Source organism: Hesperophylax consimilis, chromosome 5 (assembly GCF_061612785.1).
Source record: "Hesperophylax consimilis isolate HC1 chromosome 5, BYU_Hcon_1.0, whole genome shotgun sequence".
NCBI lineage: Eukaryota > Metazoa > Arthropoda > Insecta > Trichoptera > Limnephilidae > Hesperophylax > Hesperophylax consimilis.
This window is the reverse complement of record NC_142840.1, coordinates 22,548,279-22,570,982: the sequence shown is the minus strand read 5'-3', so window position 1 is coordinate 22,570,982 and position 22,704 is coordinate 22,548,279. Positions and strand designations below refer to the sequence as shown.

The 22,704-nt window shown below is 32.7% G+C and overlaps 1 protein-coding gene across 4 annotated transcripts; it reads left to right on the top strand.

Annotated features, from left to right (window-relative positions):
* Nucleotides 1–21,822, top strand: Cyp4g15 (Cytochrome P450 4g15). Of its 4 annotated transcripts, none has more exons than XM_089631697.1 (9): nucleotides 1–93; nucleotides 5,725–5,958; nucleotides 11,216–11,413; nucleotides 12,142–12,324; nucleotides 15,902–16,098; nucleotides 18,809–19,126; nucleotides 19,563–19,800; nucleotides 20,374–20,559; nucleotides 21,014–21,822. In XM_089631697.1, exons 2-9 carry the CDS (start codon nucleotides 5,742–5,744, stop codon nucleotides 21,190–21,192), a joined length of 1,716 nt encoding a protein of 571 aa, XP_089487823.1. In that variant the 5' UTR covers nucleotides 1–93; nucleotides 5,725–5,741; the 3' UTR covers nucleotides 21,193–21,822. The 4 variants fall into 4 exon arrangements, with proteins under 4 accessions (XP_089487823.1, XP_089487824.1, XP_089487825.1 ...); XM_089631698.1 differs by having other exon boundaries at nucleotides 36–84; XM_089631699.1 differs by having other exon boundaries at nucleotides 38–93; nucleotides 5,732–5,958.
* The last annotated feature ends 882 nt before the right edge of the window (nucleotides 21,823–22,704 follow it).

The window sequence follows — 22,704 nt, the reverse complement described above, 5'->3', positions numbered from 1 at the left end:
TAAGCCCCCGATCGAGTCACGACAAGCCAGTAGCTGTTGACAAGTTTTGCATTAGGCATCGACATATTATCACAATTTCATTAGGTAATTCAGGTAATTTAATTATTTCATAAGTGTTTTTACCAACAACCCAGTGAAAGAACAGAAAACGTGGAAAGTGTTTTGAAGTGCCTATTTAAGAATTTGGTGATATTTTTTAAATATTTATCCCCCTTTGACGGCTAGATATTTGAAGGAATTTAAGTTACGTGATGATGCAGTGGTTGTAAAAACAAACGCTTCTCAATTTATTAAATATTCGGTACATCGCTCGTGTTATATATTTTATAAATTTCTGTTTTATTTTGGGAAAATATATCCTGATTGCTATTTTAACTATTTTTTTTTTAGTATGTACCTATGGTTGTAAATTCGGTGTAAAAGATACTAATGGAAAATAACTATAAATCTTATATATCAAAACTTTTCCCGTTTTAAAATTTTGTTAAAGAAGTATTTATAATTGAAAACATCAAATGCAAGTTATTGACATAATTATGAAGCGATTTTTCTGAAATATTTTTTCTGTCGGATACGAAAAAGAATAATGATTAGACATTTCATTTGGCATTCATTGCAGGATATATATTATGGCTAACTCTAATTATGTTTAAAATATTACTTTTATCCTTTTTATTTGATGATGCTAATGGTTTTAACAAAGGAAAATCATTTCAAATTGACTTTATTTAAAATAGGTAAACTTAAAATTTTATCGATTTAGTTTTTTCTTTCTCAGGTGTCAATTTTTTTCGTGCAATTAATTAATTTAGTTAAAAGTTTGTGGAATTGAAAAAACTCCAATGCACGCCACTAATGTACTAGATATTAGGTCAGATTGCTTTTTGAGAGATCTAACAAAATATTAAAAAAATATTGCGACATCTTTCATGGAATACATGTTCTACAAATGATACGATTACGTTTCTAAAAATCAAACCCATCCGATTTTTTTATAAATCATTTCAGGGGATCATTAATTTATTCACACGATTCAGAATATTTGATGCAACTGTATTAAGTGTTATTATTCAATTTATAAATAAAACTGTTTATTTATTAACAAGTTTTTCTGTGTAATTGTATCATGCGGACAGCTGTTTCGCATTCAAAGGCATAATAAAATACTTACAGATGTTAGGACACTTACAGTGGTTAGGAAACTTACAGTGGTTAGGACACTTACAGTGGTTAGGACACTTACAGTCGATGTATTTACATTATTTCTATATAGGTATGAAAAATTACTTGCTTTCACTTTTATTACTAATTACTAATGGTTATTAATTACCCTTTAAAGTTTCCCCACAATATTGTTCAAATTTGATTAAATGTCGTTAAAGTAAGATGTTTCCAAACTAATAATTTGACAGATTAGGTCGTTTCTTTTTCCCTGTGTAATTATTATACTAACTCGTATTTTTTGTAGAAAAAATGTCATAGAGTTCTACATATTAAACTCGATATCAATAGAAACAGAAAAAATGGATTTAATGCAAGTATTTTGGAATCTAATTTTATTACACATAACACATTGAATTATTGGGATAATCGAAAAATAAGTCCTTTATAATAATTGACTAATATTTTGACAAAATCTATCTAAATCAACAAAGAACGCAAAAGCTTTAGTACTTATTCAAAGTAAACCTTTTTTGACTGATATAGAATTTTTAAAGATAATGGGCCTTAAAATGCTTCTAAGCAAACAAAATAATGGAAATAGAATTAAACTCCTAGCAGAAACTGAAAAATATATTAATATATTCTAATTGCCAAAAAGTAGGTATAGTTTACAAAAGCAAGGATTAATTTTTAATCTCTTCTCACTTGTATCATAAACATTTTAGGATATTTAAAAAAACAGTCAAGTTACCAAAATACGGGCAGTTTTTTATTGTGATAGGTACATATTACCAATTCATTTCTATAAGTAATTTACATACAATAAGAAATACTTTACGATGGCTTAACTTAATCATTTTGTAATCGATTTATCGACCCGAAGTTGCCGGGTCGGGGGTCACGCTAACAATAGAAATTGGAATTTTTTAATTGAAATTAAACAAATCCACATTATCATATTTATTTAATCGCTACTCTGTATTTGTTCAGGATTCTACTAACCTCTTAGACCTGTGGAAATAAAATATTTTCTCTTACCCCACATTTTCTACTTTTGTTTGCGGTGTGAAATATAGTAAAACAATTGTTCCAGATTCGTATTATTTGTGCCATAACCTGATTTAAATCATAGCAGTGAATTTTCAAACAATATAAATGATATTCGATACTTTTTGTTTCCACTTGGAGACCAACAGTTAGACTGGTGGGACCTCTTCAGTCACTCAAATAGTTTGAGGTTGCTTTAACTATTTTTTTTATTTGATTTCTTTTCATTGAACAGAAATTTTTCAGTATTTAACTTCATAACATAGTTACATAACTGCTGAACATTTAAAGAAATTAATTATTTAGAATTACCCCCAAATAATGAAGTATCTAAAAGAGACTTTCTGTAAAAAAACATTCGTTTTCGGTTCATTTAATTGATTTAATCAGCTTTGATTTACTTACATTTCGTAAAAAATTGTATACAATTTTACCGTAGAACTTTTGTGTGGAATCCTGTTTAAATTCCAGTATGCTTTAAATCAATTCTTGAACTATACGAACCATTCTCTTCCTTCTACTTCTTACGCTTCTTGGATTCGTCCAATTCTGTTTGAATTCCAGTATTCTTTAAATCAATTCTTGAACTAAACGAACCATTCTCTTCCTTCTACTTCTTACGCTTCTTGGATTCGTCCAATTCTGTTTAAATTCCAGTATTCTTTAAATCAATTCTTGAACTAAACGAACCATTCTCTTCCTTCTACTTCTTAGGCTTCTTGGATTCGTCCAATCCTGTTTAAATTCCAGTATTCTTTAAATCAATTCTTGAACTAAACGAACCATTCTCTTCCTTCTACTTCTTACGCTTCTTGGATTCGTCCAATTCTGTTTAAATTCCAATATTCTTTAAATCAATTCTTGAACTAAACGAACCATTCTCTTCCTTCTACTTCTTAGGCTTCTTGGATTCGTCCAATCCTGTTTAAATTCCAGTATTCTTTAAATCAATTCTTGAACTAAACGAACCATTCTCTTCCTTCTACTTTTTAGGCTTCTTGGATTCGTCCAATCCTGTTTAAATTCCAGTATTCTTTAAATCAATTCTTGAACTAAACGAACCATTCTCTTCCTTCTACTTCTTACGCTTCTTGGATTCGTCCAATCCTGTTTAAATTCAAATACTCTTGAAGTCAATTCTCGAACTAAGTGAATCATTCTCCTCCTTCCACTTCTTTGGTCCTCTTTCTCTTGGAAGAAATGATCTGACAAAAAGTTATCGATTACATCAGGTTATCACTAAATCAAAAATTATAATTTCAGTTATGTGTCTGTCTATCTGTACAACACTGTTTCAATAAATTCGGATTTAATTTAAATTTAAGTGTCATTTTCAACATTGGAACTGATTTTTCAAGAATTCAGACAAGCGGTAAAGTACCGATAGTAAAATATTTTTTACCAGGAAATTATTTTTATTCTATATTGTATTTGTGAATTTTTTTTTGTTTAAATTTCTGAGGGTTAATTTCAACATGTAAATTCAGATTTAAATTTTTCACACCCGGAGAAAAATGTGTATTGCAATTTTATTAATAATCTCTTAAAATTATTAATTATTCGGTTAAAAATGGATTGCAGGCCGTTTCCTGAAAAACTTTTAGTAAATTCCTAATATACAATGACAAAATGCAAAAATAATTGAATTTTTATAAAAACGATTTCCGACATCAAGATAATACTTTACTTTACTTTACTAAAAGTTTTTTAGAAATTCATTACGATTACGAAAAATTTTAAGATTTTAAATAAATTAGCAATATTAAATATTAGTCATTTTTCTCCATGCAAGTATGGGCTATTTAGCTTATCCTAAAATAATAATATCTCGTGATTTTTGGTAAATGTAAGGAAACTTACAAAAGCCTTATTCCAACTTCAAACCGCCACTGATATATTTAATAATATTTGTTTTTAAATGAGTTCTTGAAATGTCATATTAGTGATAAGTTATAACTAATAATAGTGTCCTTTGTCCTTCCAAAGTACCTACGTTTGGTTTAATTAACTCGACGGGCAACAAGTTTTAATAACACACGCATTTACAATAATTAACCTACTATAAAACTTCTGCGGTATTTTAACCACCTTATAGGAAAATGACACATCAAGTTTCCTCCGTTGCACTGCATTATAGAAGTAATTATCCATAATTTATGTAGCCAATAGTGACCAAGAAGAAAATAACAATTTTAATTATTTTCATATACTTCCAAACAAGCAAAAAATTTCCATTACGTCAGTTATTTCAAGTTGTCAATTACCGCGATCTGATATCCGCGGAATAATTCGAATTACTCGATTACAATAATTAAACTGTAATCAAATACTAATATTGCCTTTCCATACCTACATAAGTAGATTTTTATAATAGATAATAATGTTTTCTCGGATAAAGCTCTTTGTACGTAATATATTCACAAGGTAGATAATTATACAATGTTGTCATTTGTTAAATATGAACAAATTATAAATATTCCATTTATTAGAATTAACTAGTTGAAGCTTACTGTAACATTGAATCATTTTGAAGATAATAACGACAACTTTCATGTTTGTACAAAAATATTTGAAACTAAACTAAAAACCATGGAAGGAATTTAAGCTTAATATTACGATATAATATCAACTTTTATGGACCAATGCAAAGATTAATGTTAATTATTTCGAAGTTGGTTAATGAGGGACACTAGACACTACTTGATCACCCCTTTTCTTTTTGATGTTTTCACATGTTTTCCCCAGGGTTTCTTTTTATGTCGATAGTAGCAAAATTTATCAAGCTTTTGTTCCTCATTCACAATATCTGATTATTGGCGTAAATGTAAATATTTTAAAAACAGTGAAAAATTATAAAATAAATACTTCCAGTAAGAGAGACGTGATCAGAGGGGGAAATATAGTCTAACTGCATTAAATAAAGGTTTTTATGTACGGTGTCCCGAAAATCATATCAATCATGTACAAGCTCGATACTGGTGAATCTACATCACATCTGGAGTAGATTTTGATTGTTAACTTTTTCGATTTGAGCTTTCATTTTAGAGTAAATCGAAAACAATTTTTTTAAATTGGTTGTTTGGGCTTAATATCAGCTGTCAATTTATGTTATTTATTTTATACTCTATAGTTGCCGAAAAAACGTTAGAAAGTTTTAAATAAAAATCGAGATAAAAAGCTTTTTTGGGATCTTCATGTGATGTAGATTCACCTGTTTCCTGTTTGTACTACGAGTTTCCGGACTCCGTGTATAAATAGTTATTTTGCAATTAAATATTTGCTAACCTTGGAAATATCTGTAGAGGTTTATTAAATTTTTGAAACTTCTTCTTAAGAATGTTAAATCGATGTTAATACATAATGGTGGGAAAACAAACCATTTTCTCTAACAGCCTAGGCATGTGAAGCACTTTCCCGAATTATTCTGCTATTTCTTTTCATCCCTATAATTTCATCAATATCCGGTGATCAAGTCAACAATGATATTAACTATTGTTTGTTGTATTTGGTCAGTGTACAGATAGGGTAAGATGGGCGTCTCTACAGCAACCGCGGGGATGGAAACCGCCCCCGGCCTCATCACCGCCTCCAGCGTCTTCTACATGCTCCTGCTACCAGCGCTGCTGCTCTGGTACGTCTACTGGAAGGTCTCTCGCAGGCACATGATGGAGCTGGCCGAAAAACTGCCCGGACCCAAGGGATTGCCCTTCCTAGGAAATGCGCTGGAGTTCACTGGTTCATCTCACAGTAAGTTTTTAAGTTATACATTTAGCTTTCACCCATTAAGTGTGATCATGAAGGATGATTCATGTAAAAATTCGGATTATTTCTTGAAAGTAGCTGAATTTTTCTTTGAAACAAACTTATTTATAACAAAATACAGTTAATGAAAGTAAATCAACATACAGATTTTCTAGAAGAGTGACTTAACACATACACAGTACATTGTGATGGTAGTAATCAAAAATTGTTGGGTGAACATAAAAATTGGAACCCAATAGCGGGAATTCTTCGCCATTTAAAAATCTAGCTAATTTTTTTTAAAACAAAACTACAGTTACACGGAATATTCAAGCTTATATTACAAATACATAAAATGAATGTAAACAAACACACAGATGAGCATAGAAGATTGTCTAACATTAACTGTACAGAGAGGGTCATATTAGTCTCAACATTGTAGGAAAAAAAATACGAACCTTTACGTGTACAACTGAATACAATAGAACCAATACAGTTCAACGTTTTACTGTTTATGGCTTTTCTATTCGGAATAATGACATTATATTGAAAAGTGTAAATAAATTCCGGTAATTTAAAATATTAAAACGTTTGTGGTAGATCCTGTGATAGCCTTCTATCAGTTGGGAAGTTAGCTCATTTGTTCGGTAGTTTCCAGAGGAACAGTCAATATTTTTTCTTGCGAAATAAGGTTTTTTTATTAAATTTATGCTTAATTCTTTTGATTAAATAATAACGAAAAACTTTGAAGACACTAATTACAAATCTAGATATTAATTTATTTTCAAATCAAATCATATTAAAAGAGTTTTCAGAGTTATCGAATTTAAACAATAAAAAGAAACAAGAACAAGACAAAAAATTACATGCGAGAGTTTCTTTATATTACCTTCAAAATAAATACTTTATAACATTTAGATAACTTGTATCAAGGTATTACTTATGCAAGATTAATACAAATCATTTCCTTGTGAATTGTCCTTTAATGCCAACATTTCTATAAGCCTTACGGTTAAAGTTGATCGTATATATTACTTTTATTGTAATACTTTTATTGGTCGTAAAAGGAACATGAGGTTAGAACCAGTTTTCATTGACTAAAGAAAATCATTATATAAATGCACATTTCAATAATACAGCGTAAATTGAAGAATAGTTGTCTGTAATAGCTCGTGCACCATTCTAAACCATACGACTGAAATAAAATAGGTAACACGAAGTAATATATTTTAGACCAACATATTTATGTAATGGAATAGATAACTATCTAGCAAATAAATAATTAAGCAGTCAAAAGGGCAATATAAAGTACATGAAACCAATTCTATCTATGATAGTATATTCGGACCTAATTTAAGACAAATACTAAGACAAAAAGTAAAACTTTAAAATTCATTTACTTCTTCACAATTAATGCACAGTAATAATACATATTTAAAAAGGTATCAAATATTTTAATAGTTTACAAAAAGAATAAAAAAATAACGAATATTATTTGAAATAATAATAGCATATTTGCGGCACGTTCCAGAGTGAAAGATACTCTGAATATCGCCCTGGTGTAAGACCACCATTCACAATTGAAACGTTACTGAAATGGCTTTTGCGGTGTTTGGTGACAGGATCTGAATAGCTAGGTAATTCCCTACCTTCCTTTCCCTCATCTCCTTCCCCTCCCCACTACCTGCAGTGTCACAACATACCCCAATTGGGGATGTCATAGTCTCACTGGCCCCAGACGGTTGGGAGAAGTTGAGACTTTTGTGACGTTTCAGACAAATAAAAACAAAAAATGCCTTGTAGGTTTGTTTCGTTATCCAATTACAAGCCAAATTTGGGCCTATATTTCCACACAAAACTGTGTTTCACCATGTCACAAAATTCCAATGCGATGGAGATATACAATTTCAGGAAAGTGTAAGAGTTACAGACGGCGTGCTAAATGGTCTATAACCAAAAAATACTAAGTCAGTGGCACAATTGTTTCAATTCAAATTTGTATGGAATTTACTTTTAGTTTTCTTCTTTATTCCATGATTCAAACCATATTATTAATATTACCTCATTCTAATACTTATTACATATTGTGTATTATTGTAACAACATACATTACAAATAATTAATAATTGTAAGGTTCTTCTTTATAAAATAAGGTTATAGATTACACTACATTTGAAAAAAATGTAAAAACTAAAAATCAAAGACAAACGAAAATCTTGATCACGCCCCATAAATGCATTTAAATATTTTAGGTAAAAATAATTTTAGATTCTTGCTGTGACATTACAGGTACTTTGTATTTTTTATATTAATTAAAGTGTGCATGTCTGGTAATTGGCATATATATTCATGAAGCATTTGCTGTAAGTGTATTTATTATCCATTCATACAACAAATAAGTAATTGTTTGTATGCAACACGTACTTTATAAAGAGTAATTTACATATGAATTTCTTTCCAAGGTGGATCCATTCACAAAACGATCACTGAAGTTACATATTGAAAAAAGTGTAAATAAAATATAGGTTATGGAATAAAAGAAGCATTTGAAAAAAGTGTATTTCAGCAACTAATGTTACGAATCATAAAACTAAAGTAATAAAAAAAATTTAAAAAACTATTTAATGTTATCATTCCTTAATGTTTTGTTATGTCAGAGATGGCAGTTTGTTTGGTTCTACTGAGAGGCCAATGCCATAATATATCTATAACTAGTGAGGTTACATGTGTTTCATCTCTGCAATCACCTCACGTACAAATCAAACGACGTAAAGGCTACCTGAAAAATCTTGAAGTATCTCATTATGTAAAGAAAATTCAGGCGTTTGAATCAAACGAAACCTTGGCTATGATATCAATTTTAAATGCTTTTTTATCATAAAATAGAATATATGTTCTCAATTAAATAATGCAAACTTATTTATTTAAAAATTCTTACAGTAAAAAAATTGTGTGCATATCTTCGCACGCCTCTTACCTGCAAACAAATGTGATATTTATCTTTTAGATGTAATCGTTTATTAAATAACATTTAACATATCGTCAGGGCTATGCATGTTCTAAGTAAACTTGTTGAACACCTACTTTGAACAAAAACATAATGGTAGATTAATAATATACGATATATTAATGACTCATAAATCTTTATACATCATTAACACCAGAACAAACAATGATTATAAACTAAAGCAAAACATTCCATTGACCCTAGTTCAAAGGATGTAAATAATTACTAAAAAACAAGGTTACCGACAACTTCATGATGTATGGAAAGATTAAAATGCACATTACGAAAAGATTGAATATATTAACTGTGAAAATAACAATAATTCATTATAGATATATTCCCGTATCATTGACTACAATAGAAAATATTATTTTGTGAAAACCACATTGATACATTTCCATTGTGATTGGCTCATTAATGAAAATGAGTTCACAGGTGACAGTATCAATTTATATGCAAAGTTCACAATGTTAATTCATAAAATAATTATTAAAACGTTCACTTACGTACCCTTTGTTCATTCGCTAAGAAAATTTATTCGAATCCGAAAGATATATCCATATATAAATATTTATCAGTGTTAATTTATTTAGTAACGTATTTTTAATTTTGTAAATGTAACATTGACTTTCTGACTATGACATCATAGAGTGTATTAGATTATGTTGTAATATTTTGTCAAATTGGGTTACAAGTTCGTAATTTACAGTACTTGGCCCATAGGCATTCGAATTGATAGACCAGGCAATCAGGAAAAGGGAAACAAATCAAGTTTCGAAGAGCGCGGGAGGCCGTCTATCTTTCTGTGATTTGTCAATAAATAAATCTGACAGTTGTTAAATCACTATTCGGTCCTCGAAAATAAAATCTCTTAACCAAATTCTGGTCCATTTTACATTTTTTTATAAAGAAAGACAAAAATTCCTACTACTATGGTTACTAATAATCTGATAATATTTTAAAATCTCGTACTAAAACCACAGTAAGCGGGAAATATTGCTTATGTTGTGTTGGGGGACTTAGCCAACCGAGGAATTTAACACACTACGCCTGGGTGGGACCCAAACGCGATGTCAACTCAGCTACCGACAGGTCAAATGGCGCGCAAATATCTGGCTGCGTAAAAAAATTAACAATGCAAATCCCAAAACGCGTAAAGAAAAGTTTAAAATTGTTTCCTAAAATGAATATTTAGTTGCACTATTTAGAGAGACACTTTTACAAATGTGTTCGGCTGGCATTCCCACTCTCCTGGTGCCAAAACTATGGTCACGTGGTTTGTATCCAGTTCGTCAAAATGATTCACAGATTTAACGTTAGGGCAAGTTTATCAATTTGTATGTCTACGATTTGGCCTAAGAAAATGTTTAAACTCCGCCCATATTATCTAAGATTTTGTTGTTTATTTTAACTGGTAATAGGAGTAGATTTTCAGGAGTGAATTATACTGAACTAGGGTATTGTTTGGCTTGGAAAATAATAATTAGTTTTTTTCATCGATAACAATGGCATTGAAATAATAATAGTAACATCACAAGTAAAGGTGCATAGACCGAATGATAAGGAGACTGTACATCCTGCCATACACATACCCAATATCAATAATTCATCAGCTGTAGTCTGTCTTTCCTAATCTGGTCTAATCATAATTCTTAAATACAGGGACACACATAGTATTGTCAAGAGGCTGCGTGCTTTTAGCATATACGCTGATGGAACCGAATTAATAATACACCACCAGTAATGATAGTTTGTTTCAGTCCTTTTCTGATAGGCATCAGCATATTTGTAGACTCTCTATGTTTTCTCAGTACATTTTTCTCCTCACTGGTTTACTTTGCGTACAGTTTTATAGATTTTTCAGTTTATTACATCTTACTTACTATGAATGCCAACTTGATAAAAAAACATTAACTTATGTGAATTCACAACATATCCCGATCAGGGATGCAATACACTCACTGGCTACAGACGGTTGGGAGCAGTAGCAGACTCTTGTACGGTATTCAAATTTAAAAAAATTAATTAACAATGCAAAGAAGACAAAGAGTTGATGAAGTACAGAAGGAGAGTTTACAAATAACAAAATTGTGTACAATATATTTAAATAATAACCATTGGAAGAAACCTATCCAAAACTTTCATGATATTTTTTATGGGTATGCAAAATTCAAAAATGTGGGGACAGTAATAAAAGTAATATATTATCAGTGATTGAAAATGATTCAGAATTATAAATTGATTGTTTTGTTCCAGATATCTTCACTCGGATGTACGCCAAGAGTTTCCAGTTTGATAACGTTGTGAGACTCTGGGTAGGACCCAGGCTGATGGTGTTCCTCTTTCACCCCGATGATGTGGAGGTCATATTGAGCAGCCAGGTCTACATTGACAAGTCTAAAGAGTACAAGTTCTTCGAGCCATGGCTAGGAAACGGTCTCCTCATCAGCTCCGGTAACAAACTATATTTTAATTCTCCACTCGTATTTCCGCACACAATTTGAACTAGAATAATAGCAAATTTCTTCTCTTTATTACACCTATCCTTATTAAGATGGAGACTTGTTGTTTGATCGAAACAACTTTGTTTCAATACTGACATCATGATTCGTAAATTATGAATTCAATACGCAATGCGAACATTAAAGATGTGACGTAGCGATCCGTGTAGGCAACAAATTATTCATTCCCTCTAGCCTGTAAATCACTCCCAGTGTGTTCGACAGCGAGTTGATTCCTTCACGAGAATCTTCGCTGTAGCTTTGTCAGGTCGCTTGATACGTGACTTTTGGGGGCTAAATTTCCTTAACACTCTATTCACTCTCACTTTTACTTCACAGACTGGAATTATTCAGTATGTTCTTGTGACGTGAATAGTCGTTGTTTTGTTTTCGCCCACTTTTTAAACGCAGATAAAGCCTGAACTCGATTTCAATCTTTCATATAATTATGAAATTTACATTTTTAAATAATATTTAAACATAAATTTTCCTCCCTTCTCTCCACAACTTGAAATTATAGCCAAGAACACCCCTGAAGGGCGAAAGCCAGAGAAAACTAATTAAAATTGAGATTTTCCATAATTATTTTTAAAAAACTTGGTAGATATTTGTGAAATTATAATAACGTTCTAATTTTTGATGAACAGTATTTAAAGCTGTTAATATCTCTTGTTTATCAAGGTCAAAAATGGCGTTCTCACCGCAAGCTGATCGCTCCCACCTTCCACTTGAACGTCCTGAAGAGTTTCATCGACCTCTTTAACGCCAACTCCCGCGCTGTGGTAGACAAGCTGAAGAAGGAAGGCCAGAAGACCTTCGACTGTCACGACTACATGAGCGAATGCACCGTAGAGATTCTGCTGGGTAAGAAAGACAAACATAAGGCTTTATTTTATTCCGTCACGTTATGTTTGAACTTTCTCAAATGTCAGTTTGTTGAAATTCCGGGAAGGATAATTTGATAGCAATTCACCATTGATTGTTAAACCATGTTGTTTTTTTTTCAACTAATCATCCGAATATTTCTTAAATAGTGAACGATTGATGATTAGCAATCATTTATGACGATTTCATATTTTACTTTTTGTTTAAGTAGTTTGTTTTCATTAAAGTTTTCACTTTTCTTCCAATCATGCGGCTATTGGTACAGCATCTAGTTTCCGAGAATTACGACAAAGACGGAAGTGTAATGTGAGTATGAACAAGTTATGGAGCGGAAAACTATAACTGGTAGTATTATGTACTAGAAAGAAGTGGGACAGAGTTGTTTTCACCTACTACTGATTTTATCAAAACAAGACAGTTAAAACAGGGTTGAACAGGCCATATTTTATTGAAACAAGACAGTTAAAACAGGATTGAACAGGCCATATTTTATTATTAACGAATTTAAGAAAATACACCCAATGAGGCATAAGGAAAATTCGTCATTCTTAAGATAAAAATGAATCATATTTTATCTATTTGCAAAAACAGTATATACCAGTACATTGCAATATCGGTAATTAAAGATTTTAAAAAAGTGAATAACAAATACATTTACAAGTGGGACAAAAAAAAATGTTTCAAATTTAGTTAGTTTAGTCTTGAATAATATTTCACGTTTAAATACATTGTAGGACATGTGGAAAATATCCACATTTCCTGCGAGGAATATTATTCGTTCATACTTTTAGGAGTCTTTGCTTTGTTCCTTGAACAGACGATGTTAGCAGATTGCATTATATCACACATTAATTGAACTAGTGACATTGGTCGACAATGATCAAGAAGTTACAGTAGATATGTTATGTTAATATCTGTGTACTGCTAAAATGATTATATTCATAGAGATCGGAGGCTGCGTCGGCAGATATTAGAGGTCCCTGTAAGGACCTAGCTTAAGGTCAACCGTAAGGCCTATCCCCATCTATGGTGGACACCTTGAACATTTTTCAGGGTTACGGCGTAAAGAATCACATAATATTACTATTATGCAGTAGCATTTAATGATTCCAAATAGGATCAGCACGTACTTGCTTGTCGTTATTAGTACTTGAGGTCAAATTCTTCGTTACTCTTTGGTCAACGGTCAAGGCAACCATTTATTGGTGTAGTTACACTATCGAGTTTGATTTTGAGTCGCGCTGATTTATTCAATTTGTAACTAATTCCTATTCCACTATTTTAAGATATTGGTTAATTTGTTGTCTTTTAATAATTATAATTTATTGATAATCATGTTAGATTACGAAAATAATATGTATCCTACCTACACAATAAATACAGCGTAAACAATAAACAAGAAATACTAAAAAACAGGAAAGAAAAAAGAAACCCTGAAACCTGATCGGCAATAACATTGGTAAAATAATGATAGATAAATCGTATGGTGAATACGTGTTAGAAGTGTGTGCAGTCGTGTGCAAGGTGAACCCAAACTCCGGTATCAATAATTAATTTACTTATTAGTAAGTATTAGGTATATAAAACAGAACAATTGTTTTCTTAAGAAATAATAACTCATTTCATTTACAGATTAGATTATTTATTCACACTTTTTTATTAACTTTGTATAAATATTGTACCCAATTTATTTTACATTAACTCCACACAGGAGGCCCTGATAAAAATGATTTCTCTCAGGCTTTCTCTATGTCATCTTTGGGGTTGCTGCGTGGAGGGTATTTTTTTAGGAGAGAAAGGAGTGAAAATGGGTCTTGAAGAGATTCACGTTTTAGGAGGGAAGGAACACAGAGGCCGGCAAAACGTTTCACAGACGAGCTAAACTAAAGAACGAGTCAAATATCAATGATGCCGAAGGGATCAATGACGCTAATTCATCGGAGCATCTTCCATTGAAATACCGGTAGAACATGGACAGCATTCCCACATGACGCATTTGCTCTAAAGATTGCAATCCGTTTGTTAAGATAGGGGAATCTATCAAACGGACCTCCCGTTTCTACACGGAGTCCAGTATTTTGTTAAGATAAGGAAATTTATCAAACGGACCTCCCGTTTCTACACGGAGTCTAGTATTTTGTTAAGATAGGGGAATCTATCAAACGGACCTCCCGATTCTACACGGAGTCCAGTATTTTGTTAAGATAGGGAAATTTATCAAACGGACCTCCCGTTTCTACACGGAGTCCAGTATTTTAGGCTTCCAGACCAGAGGTGGCATTCAATTCAATAGTGGGGCGCACTTGTACTATTAAAGAATCTTAAAGGCTCTGTACAGTTTGCTCAGCTTCTGAGAGGCAAACTTGACTGGCAAATCTTGGACCATTATTAGAACTGTACTAAAGATATGCTAAAAAAACTTACTGAACTCATAAACATATTAAAACGTAATACAAAGCTATCATTTGTAAAATTTTTTTTTTTATTGGGACTCTTTTGTGTCACACTGTTAAAAGATAAACAATGAATAAAACTTTCTCAGTTGTACAAAAATCGCTATCCATTGATGATTGCAATTTTATTCATCGGAAAGTAATTGACCTACTGTTTAACATAAGAATAACAACGGATCAAGTCAAAGCGAGTTGTATTGTTAAAACTGGGATGGGTGATTTCAAATTGTATAATTCATTTATTAAGTTTGCCATATTCGTGGTTTTTTAATGATCTGCATTATGCCACATAGCGCAGAGATCTGCCAAGACTGCCTACTCAAACAGAACTGTCACCAAGTTGGCGAGAGTCGTTGGGTAGTTTGGCACGATTCAAGTTTTTCCGCCACTTTTGAAGACTATTAACTCATCCAATGTAATATGGACTGCAAAATTCTTTGTCATATTTTATGGAATAACATGTCTGTTTTGCTGCAGTGTAATTTTATTAGAAATTTCTCCGCGAAATTGACTATTCGAGTCTTGTTGTTGGATATATGTTGATGATAAAGTAAAAATAAAAACCAATTTGATAATATTGTTTGTATGTATTTGCTTGTTTTGAAACTTTGTGTATTGTACACAAAAGTAAAATCCTTTACCTGAGTAAGTGACATCCAAACATGATCCTTCGTGTTTTTTTTTTCTTAAAGTAGAGATGTTTTATCGATAAAGCACGTTAGCACCATCATGGTGCGTATAAATTAGTATATTTTCGTGCATATTTTTTCTTGTTCATTCTGCAGCAATTGTCCTTGTTCCGATGTGTTATTTACATTAAATTTAGCTTCAGGTCTCCAATTATTTTCATATCTCACACTTTTCCTTATATTATTATTACTTTTAATTTTTTTTTTTTTTATTCATAAAAATATATTTGGATACAGGTTTTTTACATGCTTTTCGACTACCTATTATTTTTTCGTAACTTTTTTTTGGAAGAGCTGTAATTGTACACATTTTCCATATCAAAGAATTGATAATTGTGAATGTTAGGAGAAAGCTAAATATTTAAAAAAAACTGCATCTGTTACAGAAATAAAATGTTTCCATATTGATTGCAGAGACCGCAATGGGAGTGAGCAAGTCCACCCAGGACAAGAGCGGCTTCGAGTACGCTATGGCCGTAATGAAGATGTGCGACATCCTTCACCTTCGCCACACCAAGGTTTGGCTAAGGCCCGACTTCCTCTTTAACCTCACCAAGCACGCAGCCAACCAGGTTAAGCTGCTCGACGTCATCCACGGACTGACGAAGAAGGTAGGCCCTCCCATTTTCTCCACAAATAAATAATACCATTTTACTATCATGAGACATATCATCTAGGACCCCAGTGAGTTCGATAATCCCCGGCGCAGTATCATTCACCATTTCAACATTGCAAATTTGCCAACTTACCAAGAGATGTTTCACACGAACACCCTTGCCCCCATTTTGTAATAATTAATACCATCGCAAAGGTGACCAAAGATAAAATCACACATTTGACTGCGCTTATCCTGATTTAACACGACCATTTTACATTTCGTCAATACATTTGTTGGTACGTTCCGTTTCCGATTCAAGATGGTAGCCGCTTTAAGGATCCACTAAAAAATATTTTCAAAATGTGAAATCGTTGTGTTTCTATGGATTTTCCTATTAGCATTTTTTCCAATTTTGAAAGATCTAAACCAAAAGGAAATTTGACAAAAATGTCATTTAGTTAATGACGTTTCTTTGGACAAATTGTATAATTCCTTATTGGAAAAACAAATAGTTACATTATATACATGGTTTATGATTAAATAGGTAGGTACTTAGATATCTACCTATCTTACCTACTTACAAATCTGATTATTTCAGGGGAAATTTTGGTTTTGATTTATTGAATAAGAGAACATTCGAAACATCCGTTTTGGAAATGAAGTCTATTGTTAACAGAACTACTAGTAAATTAAGAGAAGGCATCCGTAGTGTAATAGCCTACCCACTAGGCGTTGTGTCAGGATTCTGTTTGTTTTCGAAGATTAAACGTGATGAACATTAAGATAATGGCTTTACAGCAGATACAGACACTCCGGCAGCGGTAAGGCTTTCCTCTTGTCTTCGCAGTACTCAATATGAGTCTCCTAGTTTTCGCAATGTTTGGGAAAACTCGTAATATAGAGAATATTTATTTCATCTGCTGACATTGATGTTTAAGCCACGGTTACGTCAATATCAAACTGTCTTCTTTGCTTTTATTACGTCCTGTAAAGAACGTTTTATTTTTCTTCCCCTTTCAAATCTCTCTAAAATGTATTTCTTCTGCATTTCGCAAACTTCCTATTTCTTTCCAAAACGCTTGCGATGATGCCAGTCACTTTGTGCAAGGAAACTATTTATCTTTCTGAATTGTCCTTTTATTTGTTTGTTTAGTGGAAAACTCTCAGCCATCTTAAAGAACTTACATTGGAGTAATAGGTCGTGTAAGAACTGCTGGAGCGGAATTCAATTCAAACGAATCCTTTTCAACAGTTGGCGCACTGCCAACTTTCAGAAAACATATTTAAAAGATATTACGTGAAATATTTAGAGTAGACTCGAATGGTATAGGAGAACACTAAAACAATTACACATTACAAAATCGGCTAAGTATACATTTGAAAAAAATGAATAACGTTGTACGTATTAGTACATTAAGGATTGTATTGGTGTATTTTGGTCGATTCCTACTAGTTGTGTATTACTTAAAATTATTAAGTGAAACAACTTTCTGAAGATCAACGGCAACATGAAATATATATATTTATATATATATATATATTTTTTTTTTTTTCAATTTTTCCGATTTTATGTCCGGGTTAAATCTTCCCCATAGAAAAAACTAAACCCCTCCACACACTTTTCCACAAATGATCATCTAGTCAATCAACACTATGCAAGTGCATTATATAAGCAAAATAAATACAAGAACAACACGTCAACTCACCAGAGATTAAATGGGAAAATAATTCACCGACTCCAGATATTTTCTATATCAGAGGGTTCGGCTCGGTTGAACTCCTAACAGGGCGTATAAATCCTACTGATCCCTCAACATAAATATTTAAAAAAATCTTTCGTTATTCTACATGTATTTAAAATGACTGATTTTTGCATTTTTATATAAACATTTTTTGATAGATCTAATAAGCCTAAATTTTTCATGAGAGAGCGAGGTATAATGCCAGTAGCCGAAATAACAACAACAATAACAATATATAATACTATATACATTATTAACAGAACTTTTAAAATTATTTAAACATCGAAATGCTGAATTGAGAAGAAGGAATTTTAGACAAATAAATAAAAATTAAAAAAGTCTATATTATAGCCTCATATATTCACATAAACAACTTGATTGAATTCTTGAGAAATGCAAATGAAACATATATAAATGAACTACAGGTAACATAAAACAAAGTAATCAAAAAGCTATTTCGCTTCAAACCTAGAACATCCACAAAAAATTATATATAGAAACAAAACAATTAACAATAAGAAAATTATATGAATATAATAGATGTCTCCTTATATTCAAAATAAATAATAAACTCATCCATACAAATACAGAACTCATTAAAACGTCCCAAGTACACACACACTTTACACGGCAACATGATAAAATACATTTAAACACCATAAATACTCATTATAGCAAGCAAACCATTGGTTAAGAGGGTAGCAACATATATAATTGCCTCCCAGCCAAAGTTAAAAATGAAAAAAAGTGAATAATATCGTTACGTAATGTATTTATGTGGAACGTATTAGTTATTTCTAGATGAATAAGTAAAAATGTAATTTTCTTATAAATTAACACATTTCGCCTAAGCAATTGTCCTATACATATTGCGACTTACACTCTCTTACGTTTCGTAGCAGGTAGCTACAGTAATAATACTAACATTATATTGAATACGAAATTAGTGAGTGACAGCAAAGAACCTCATTTTTTTATCAGGTTATCAAGAGGAAGAAGGAAGAGTTCGCCAAGGGACAGACTCCCTCATCAGCCTCCATCATCGCCGAGAACCTGAGGAGGGAAGAGGCTGAGAACGCCGCCAGGGCTAGGGCAAAGGAATCCAAGGACAAGAACGTCATTGAAGGTCTCTCGTACGGACAGTCCGCTGGACTCAGGGACGATTTGGACGTAGATGATAATGATATCGGAGAAAAGAAGAGGTTGGCTTTCTTGGACCTGTTGCTGGAGAGTGCCCAGAATGGAGTGGTTATCACAGATACAGAGATCAAGGAACAGGTGGACACCATCATGTTCGAGGTGAGTTTTTTTGTTTTTATTTATTATTTTAATCCTCCACACAGGAAGCCTCTCCCGACCCAGCCAACCACGTGGCTTGTGGGCTCACCCATTCACAGCCAAGACATAAACAAACCTCACCCCATGATCTCAGGCACTTCTGCTCAAGTCGCCAAGCATAGCCAACCACTATGGCAGAAATGTTGGTTTTCCAATAAATTATTTTCGGGGCGGTAGTATCCGTACCCGTCTCCCAAATTCAAATTGAAAACTTCCTTGACTTAATCGCCATTTATAGAAAACCCCTTATGATTGACTTATTTATTATGCCGTTTTTTTAGTTGTCAATATCTGTATTGGTATTTCTTGGCATTCTGCTGAGAACTGCTAGTTTGTAGTCCTTTTCATCATCTTTATAACCTCCTAGTGCAATATTTTAAGTATAAATTTCTTCAAGGGTCACGACACCACCGCTGCTGGAAGCAGTTTCTTCCTGTCACTGATGGGAATCCACCAGCACTACCAAGATAAGGTCATGGAGGAGCTGGACACCATCTTCGGAGACTCCGACAGGCCCGCCACCTTCCAGGATACCCTCGAGATGAAGTACCTCGAAAGGTGCCTCATGGAGACCCTCAGGATGTACCCACCAGTGCCAATTATCGCCAGACAAATCAATGAAGACTTGAAACTGAGTTAGTACACTATCATAGTCACTGTTATTTCCAGATTTTCCTATATTAGTGACATCCAGTATGTCCAAAAAGGGTAGCGGGTAATTGATAGTTGGATAAAACCAAAAATATAAAAATTTTGAATTATTGAATTGTAATATTTATATTTTTGGCTTTTCCAACTATCTAATACCCGCTACCCATTTTGAACAACCTTTGTATAACGAGTACTTATATGTAAGTCATTTAATACCTTTCTTTAAGGCCACAAGTGGCTATAAACATCTTGGCTAGGATATCCTTGGATGTCTTAGGCTTCCGTCATACAACTGAAATGCTGTTTTTCCTACTGCATCGATCTTCTATTTCAACTTATGATCTATCTCAGCGATTCCCATCGGGCCTAAAATATTAAATACAGAAATTAATTTATTTTTGTGAAATTTTTATTTCCATCTAGTGTTGTGGCGATGTATGATGCCAGGCAGTGTAAGAGAGACAGATCGCATGCTAAGTCTGTGGTAACATTCAAATCTATATGGAAGGCATTTCTATCATGTACTATCTACGTATTCAACCGTTTTTATTTTTCAGAGTCGGGCAACTACACTGTTCCCGCTGGAGCCACTATCGTAATTGGAACATTCAAAGTGCACCGCAGAGATGACATCTACCCCAACCCCGACGTCTACAATCCCGATAACTTCCTCCCTGAAAGATGTGCCAACAGGCATTATTACGCTTTCGTACCCTTCTCCGCTGGACCAAGAAGCTGCGTCGGTAAGGCACCAGTTTAACAATCAAGTCTTTTAAAATATCGGGATAGCATAAATAAATAGTAGTATTAATAAATAATACTTCGTATTTCTAATCCAACCACAACAAACCTTCTAGAGGTCTCGACCACTACTCATCACCAAAATAAACGTAAGCGAGCATTCTATAAGACGTGCGTTGCGCCAGTAATTGTTAAAATACATAGTATTTTGATTGTGTATTGAAAGGCACAAATTGCCTCGTAAAAACGGACAGGTTTGGCCGTTGATTCATTCTCCATCACCCTCTTCGTGGCAATCATTTTAATCGTGAGAACAACAATCATGCAGTAAAAGAGGTGTGACATTGTGATTTCGATTAATGAAATTCGAATCGATTGATCAATTGGTTTCTGGAAGTCTTTTACACACTGTGAGCTATGTGAGATATACCCTAATTAAAATGTTTTGTTTTACAGGTCGCAAGTACGCCATGTTGAAGCTGAAGATCATCCTCTCCACCATCCTCAGGAACTTCCGCGTCATCTCCGATATCACCGAGGAGGAGTTTAAGCTACAGGGAGATGTGATCCTCAAGCGCGAGGAGGGCTTCAAGGTCCGCCTGCAGCCGCGCAAGAGGACCACTGTAGTAGCATAGGTAGTACGAGCAACTTATTGCTAGCTGCTTTCACTCCAACAGCCAATACTACTTGAGACCTTAGGATTTTAATTATTGAGATACGGAAATATTTTTGGGTAGCAACATAAAATGTGAATCATTTATCTAAGTATATTTCAATATTTGTTGTTTAATTGATTTGTAATATAAAATATCTATTTTTTCATGCGTGGGGATTTCCGGTGTGAAAATATGATCGAAAGCACTTTAAAAAATGTCATTGTTTATTTTTGAACAGACTGGATTTCGACCTGCTGAGGTCGGTCATAAAAAAGTGTTTTCAAAAAGGGAAAAAATATTTGAATCATTTTGTATATCTATTTAAGAACTTTTTTAACATAATATACAAAAAAAAAATATTTTATGACAAACACGAATACCTATTTCAATATTTTTATCAAATTTTAACTTATATATTACTAAAACAATGGGTTTATAAATTAAATAAATATATATATTGTTTATAATTTATGTAAATATATTATAAGATTATTTTTATTTATTATTTTGCTGATCGCATTGTATTCTGTTCTAGCACTTAATTCATATACACCCATGTGATCTAATTTTAATCATTTTTAAATTTCTATAGGCAATAGTCAAGGATGATGGTTGAAATTTATTTTTTTGTTGAACAATAAAGAGGACATTGTTTTTAAATGTTTTTTTATTATTTTATTATCAAATAATTTTTCATACCTACTTATGGTTAGCCAAAAAATATATATTTTGTAGGTAGGTACTGCTGAATTGAAAAACGAACGACAAATAAAAGAATATCTTTTTAATGCCAAATAAATAGCACTTGGCCAAGCATATTACGTTGCTCATATCTGAAGGCATTTTTGATTAATCAAGTAACTCTGTATACATAGCAAGAAAAATGGAGCATCGACATGAGATGAAGGGTATTGGATGCTTGCAAGGGAAGAACCTGTTGAACTACAGAGGAGATGTCTTGAAGGATATTGAAGATCTCAGTCCCAGAACTCTGAGAAGGTAGAACACTTGTGGTTTCCATAGACAACTACGGTGATCTAGTTGCGTCCGGTTGTTTTTTGATAAACTTTTCGATTTCCGCTGAACAAAAGATATATAAATAGCACTTGGTTGAAACTTAATAACTACAAGAAATAACTATTTATTTGGTGGGAGATGATAAAAGATGCATTAAAGTTCCATTGTTTTTTTAATGAAAGTAAAGTTCTCAGGTTGGGATATATGCATACATTATTAAAATAACCCAAACAAAACCCTAAAAACCTATTTAGTGCGTGTGCGGCTTAAATACTTGTAAACATTAGATGGAGAACTTCAAATCGAGTGTTGTTTTTTGAGAGCAAAGACATGCACCGAAATTCGACAAGTTTACTGTATTTTTAATGAGAATACCGCACAAGAGTTCCAACTGCTCCCAACCGTCTGGAGCCAATTAAACTACGGCATCTTCAATTGGGGTATGTTGTGAGGTTGACGGTAATGGGGAAGGAA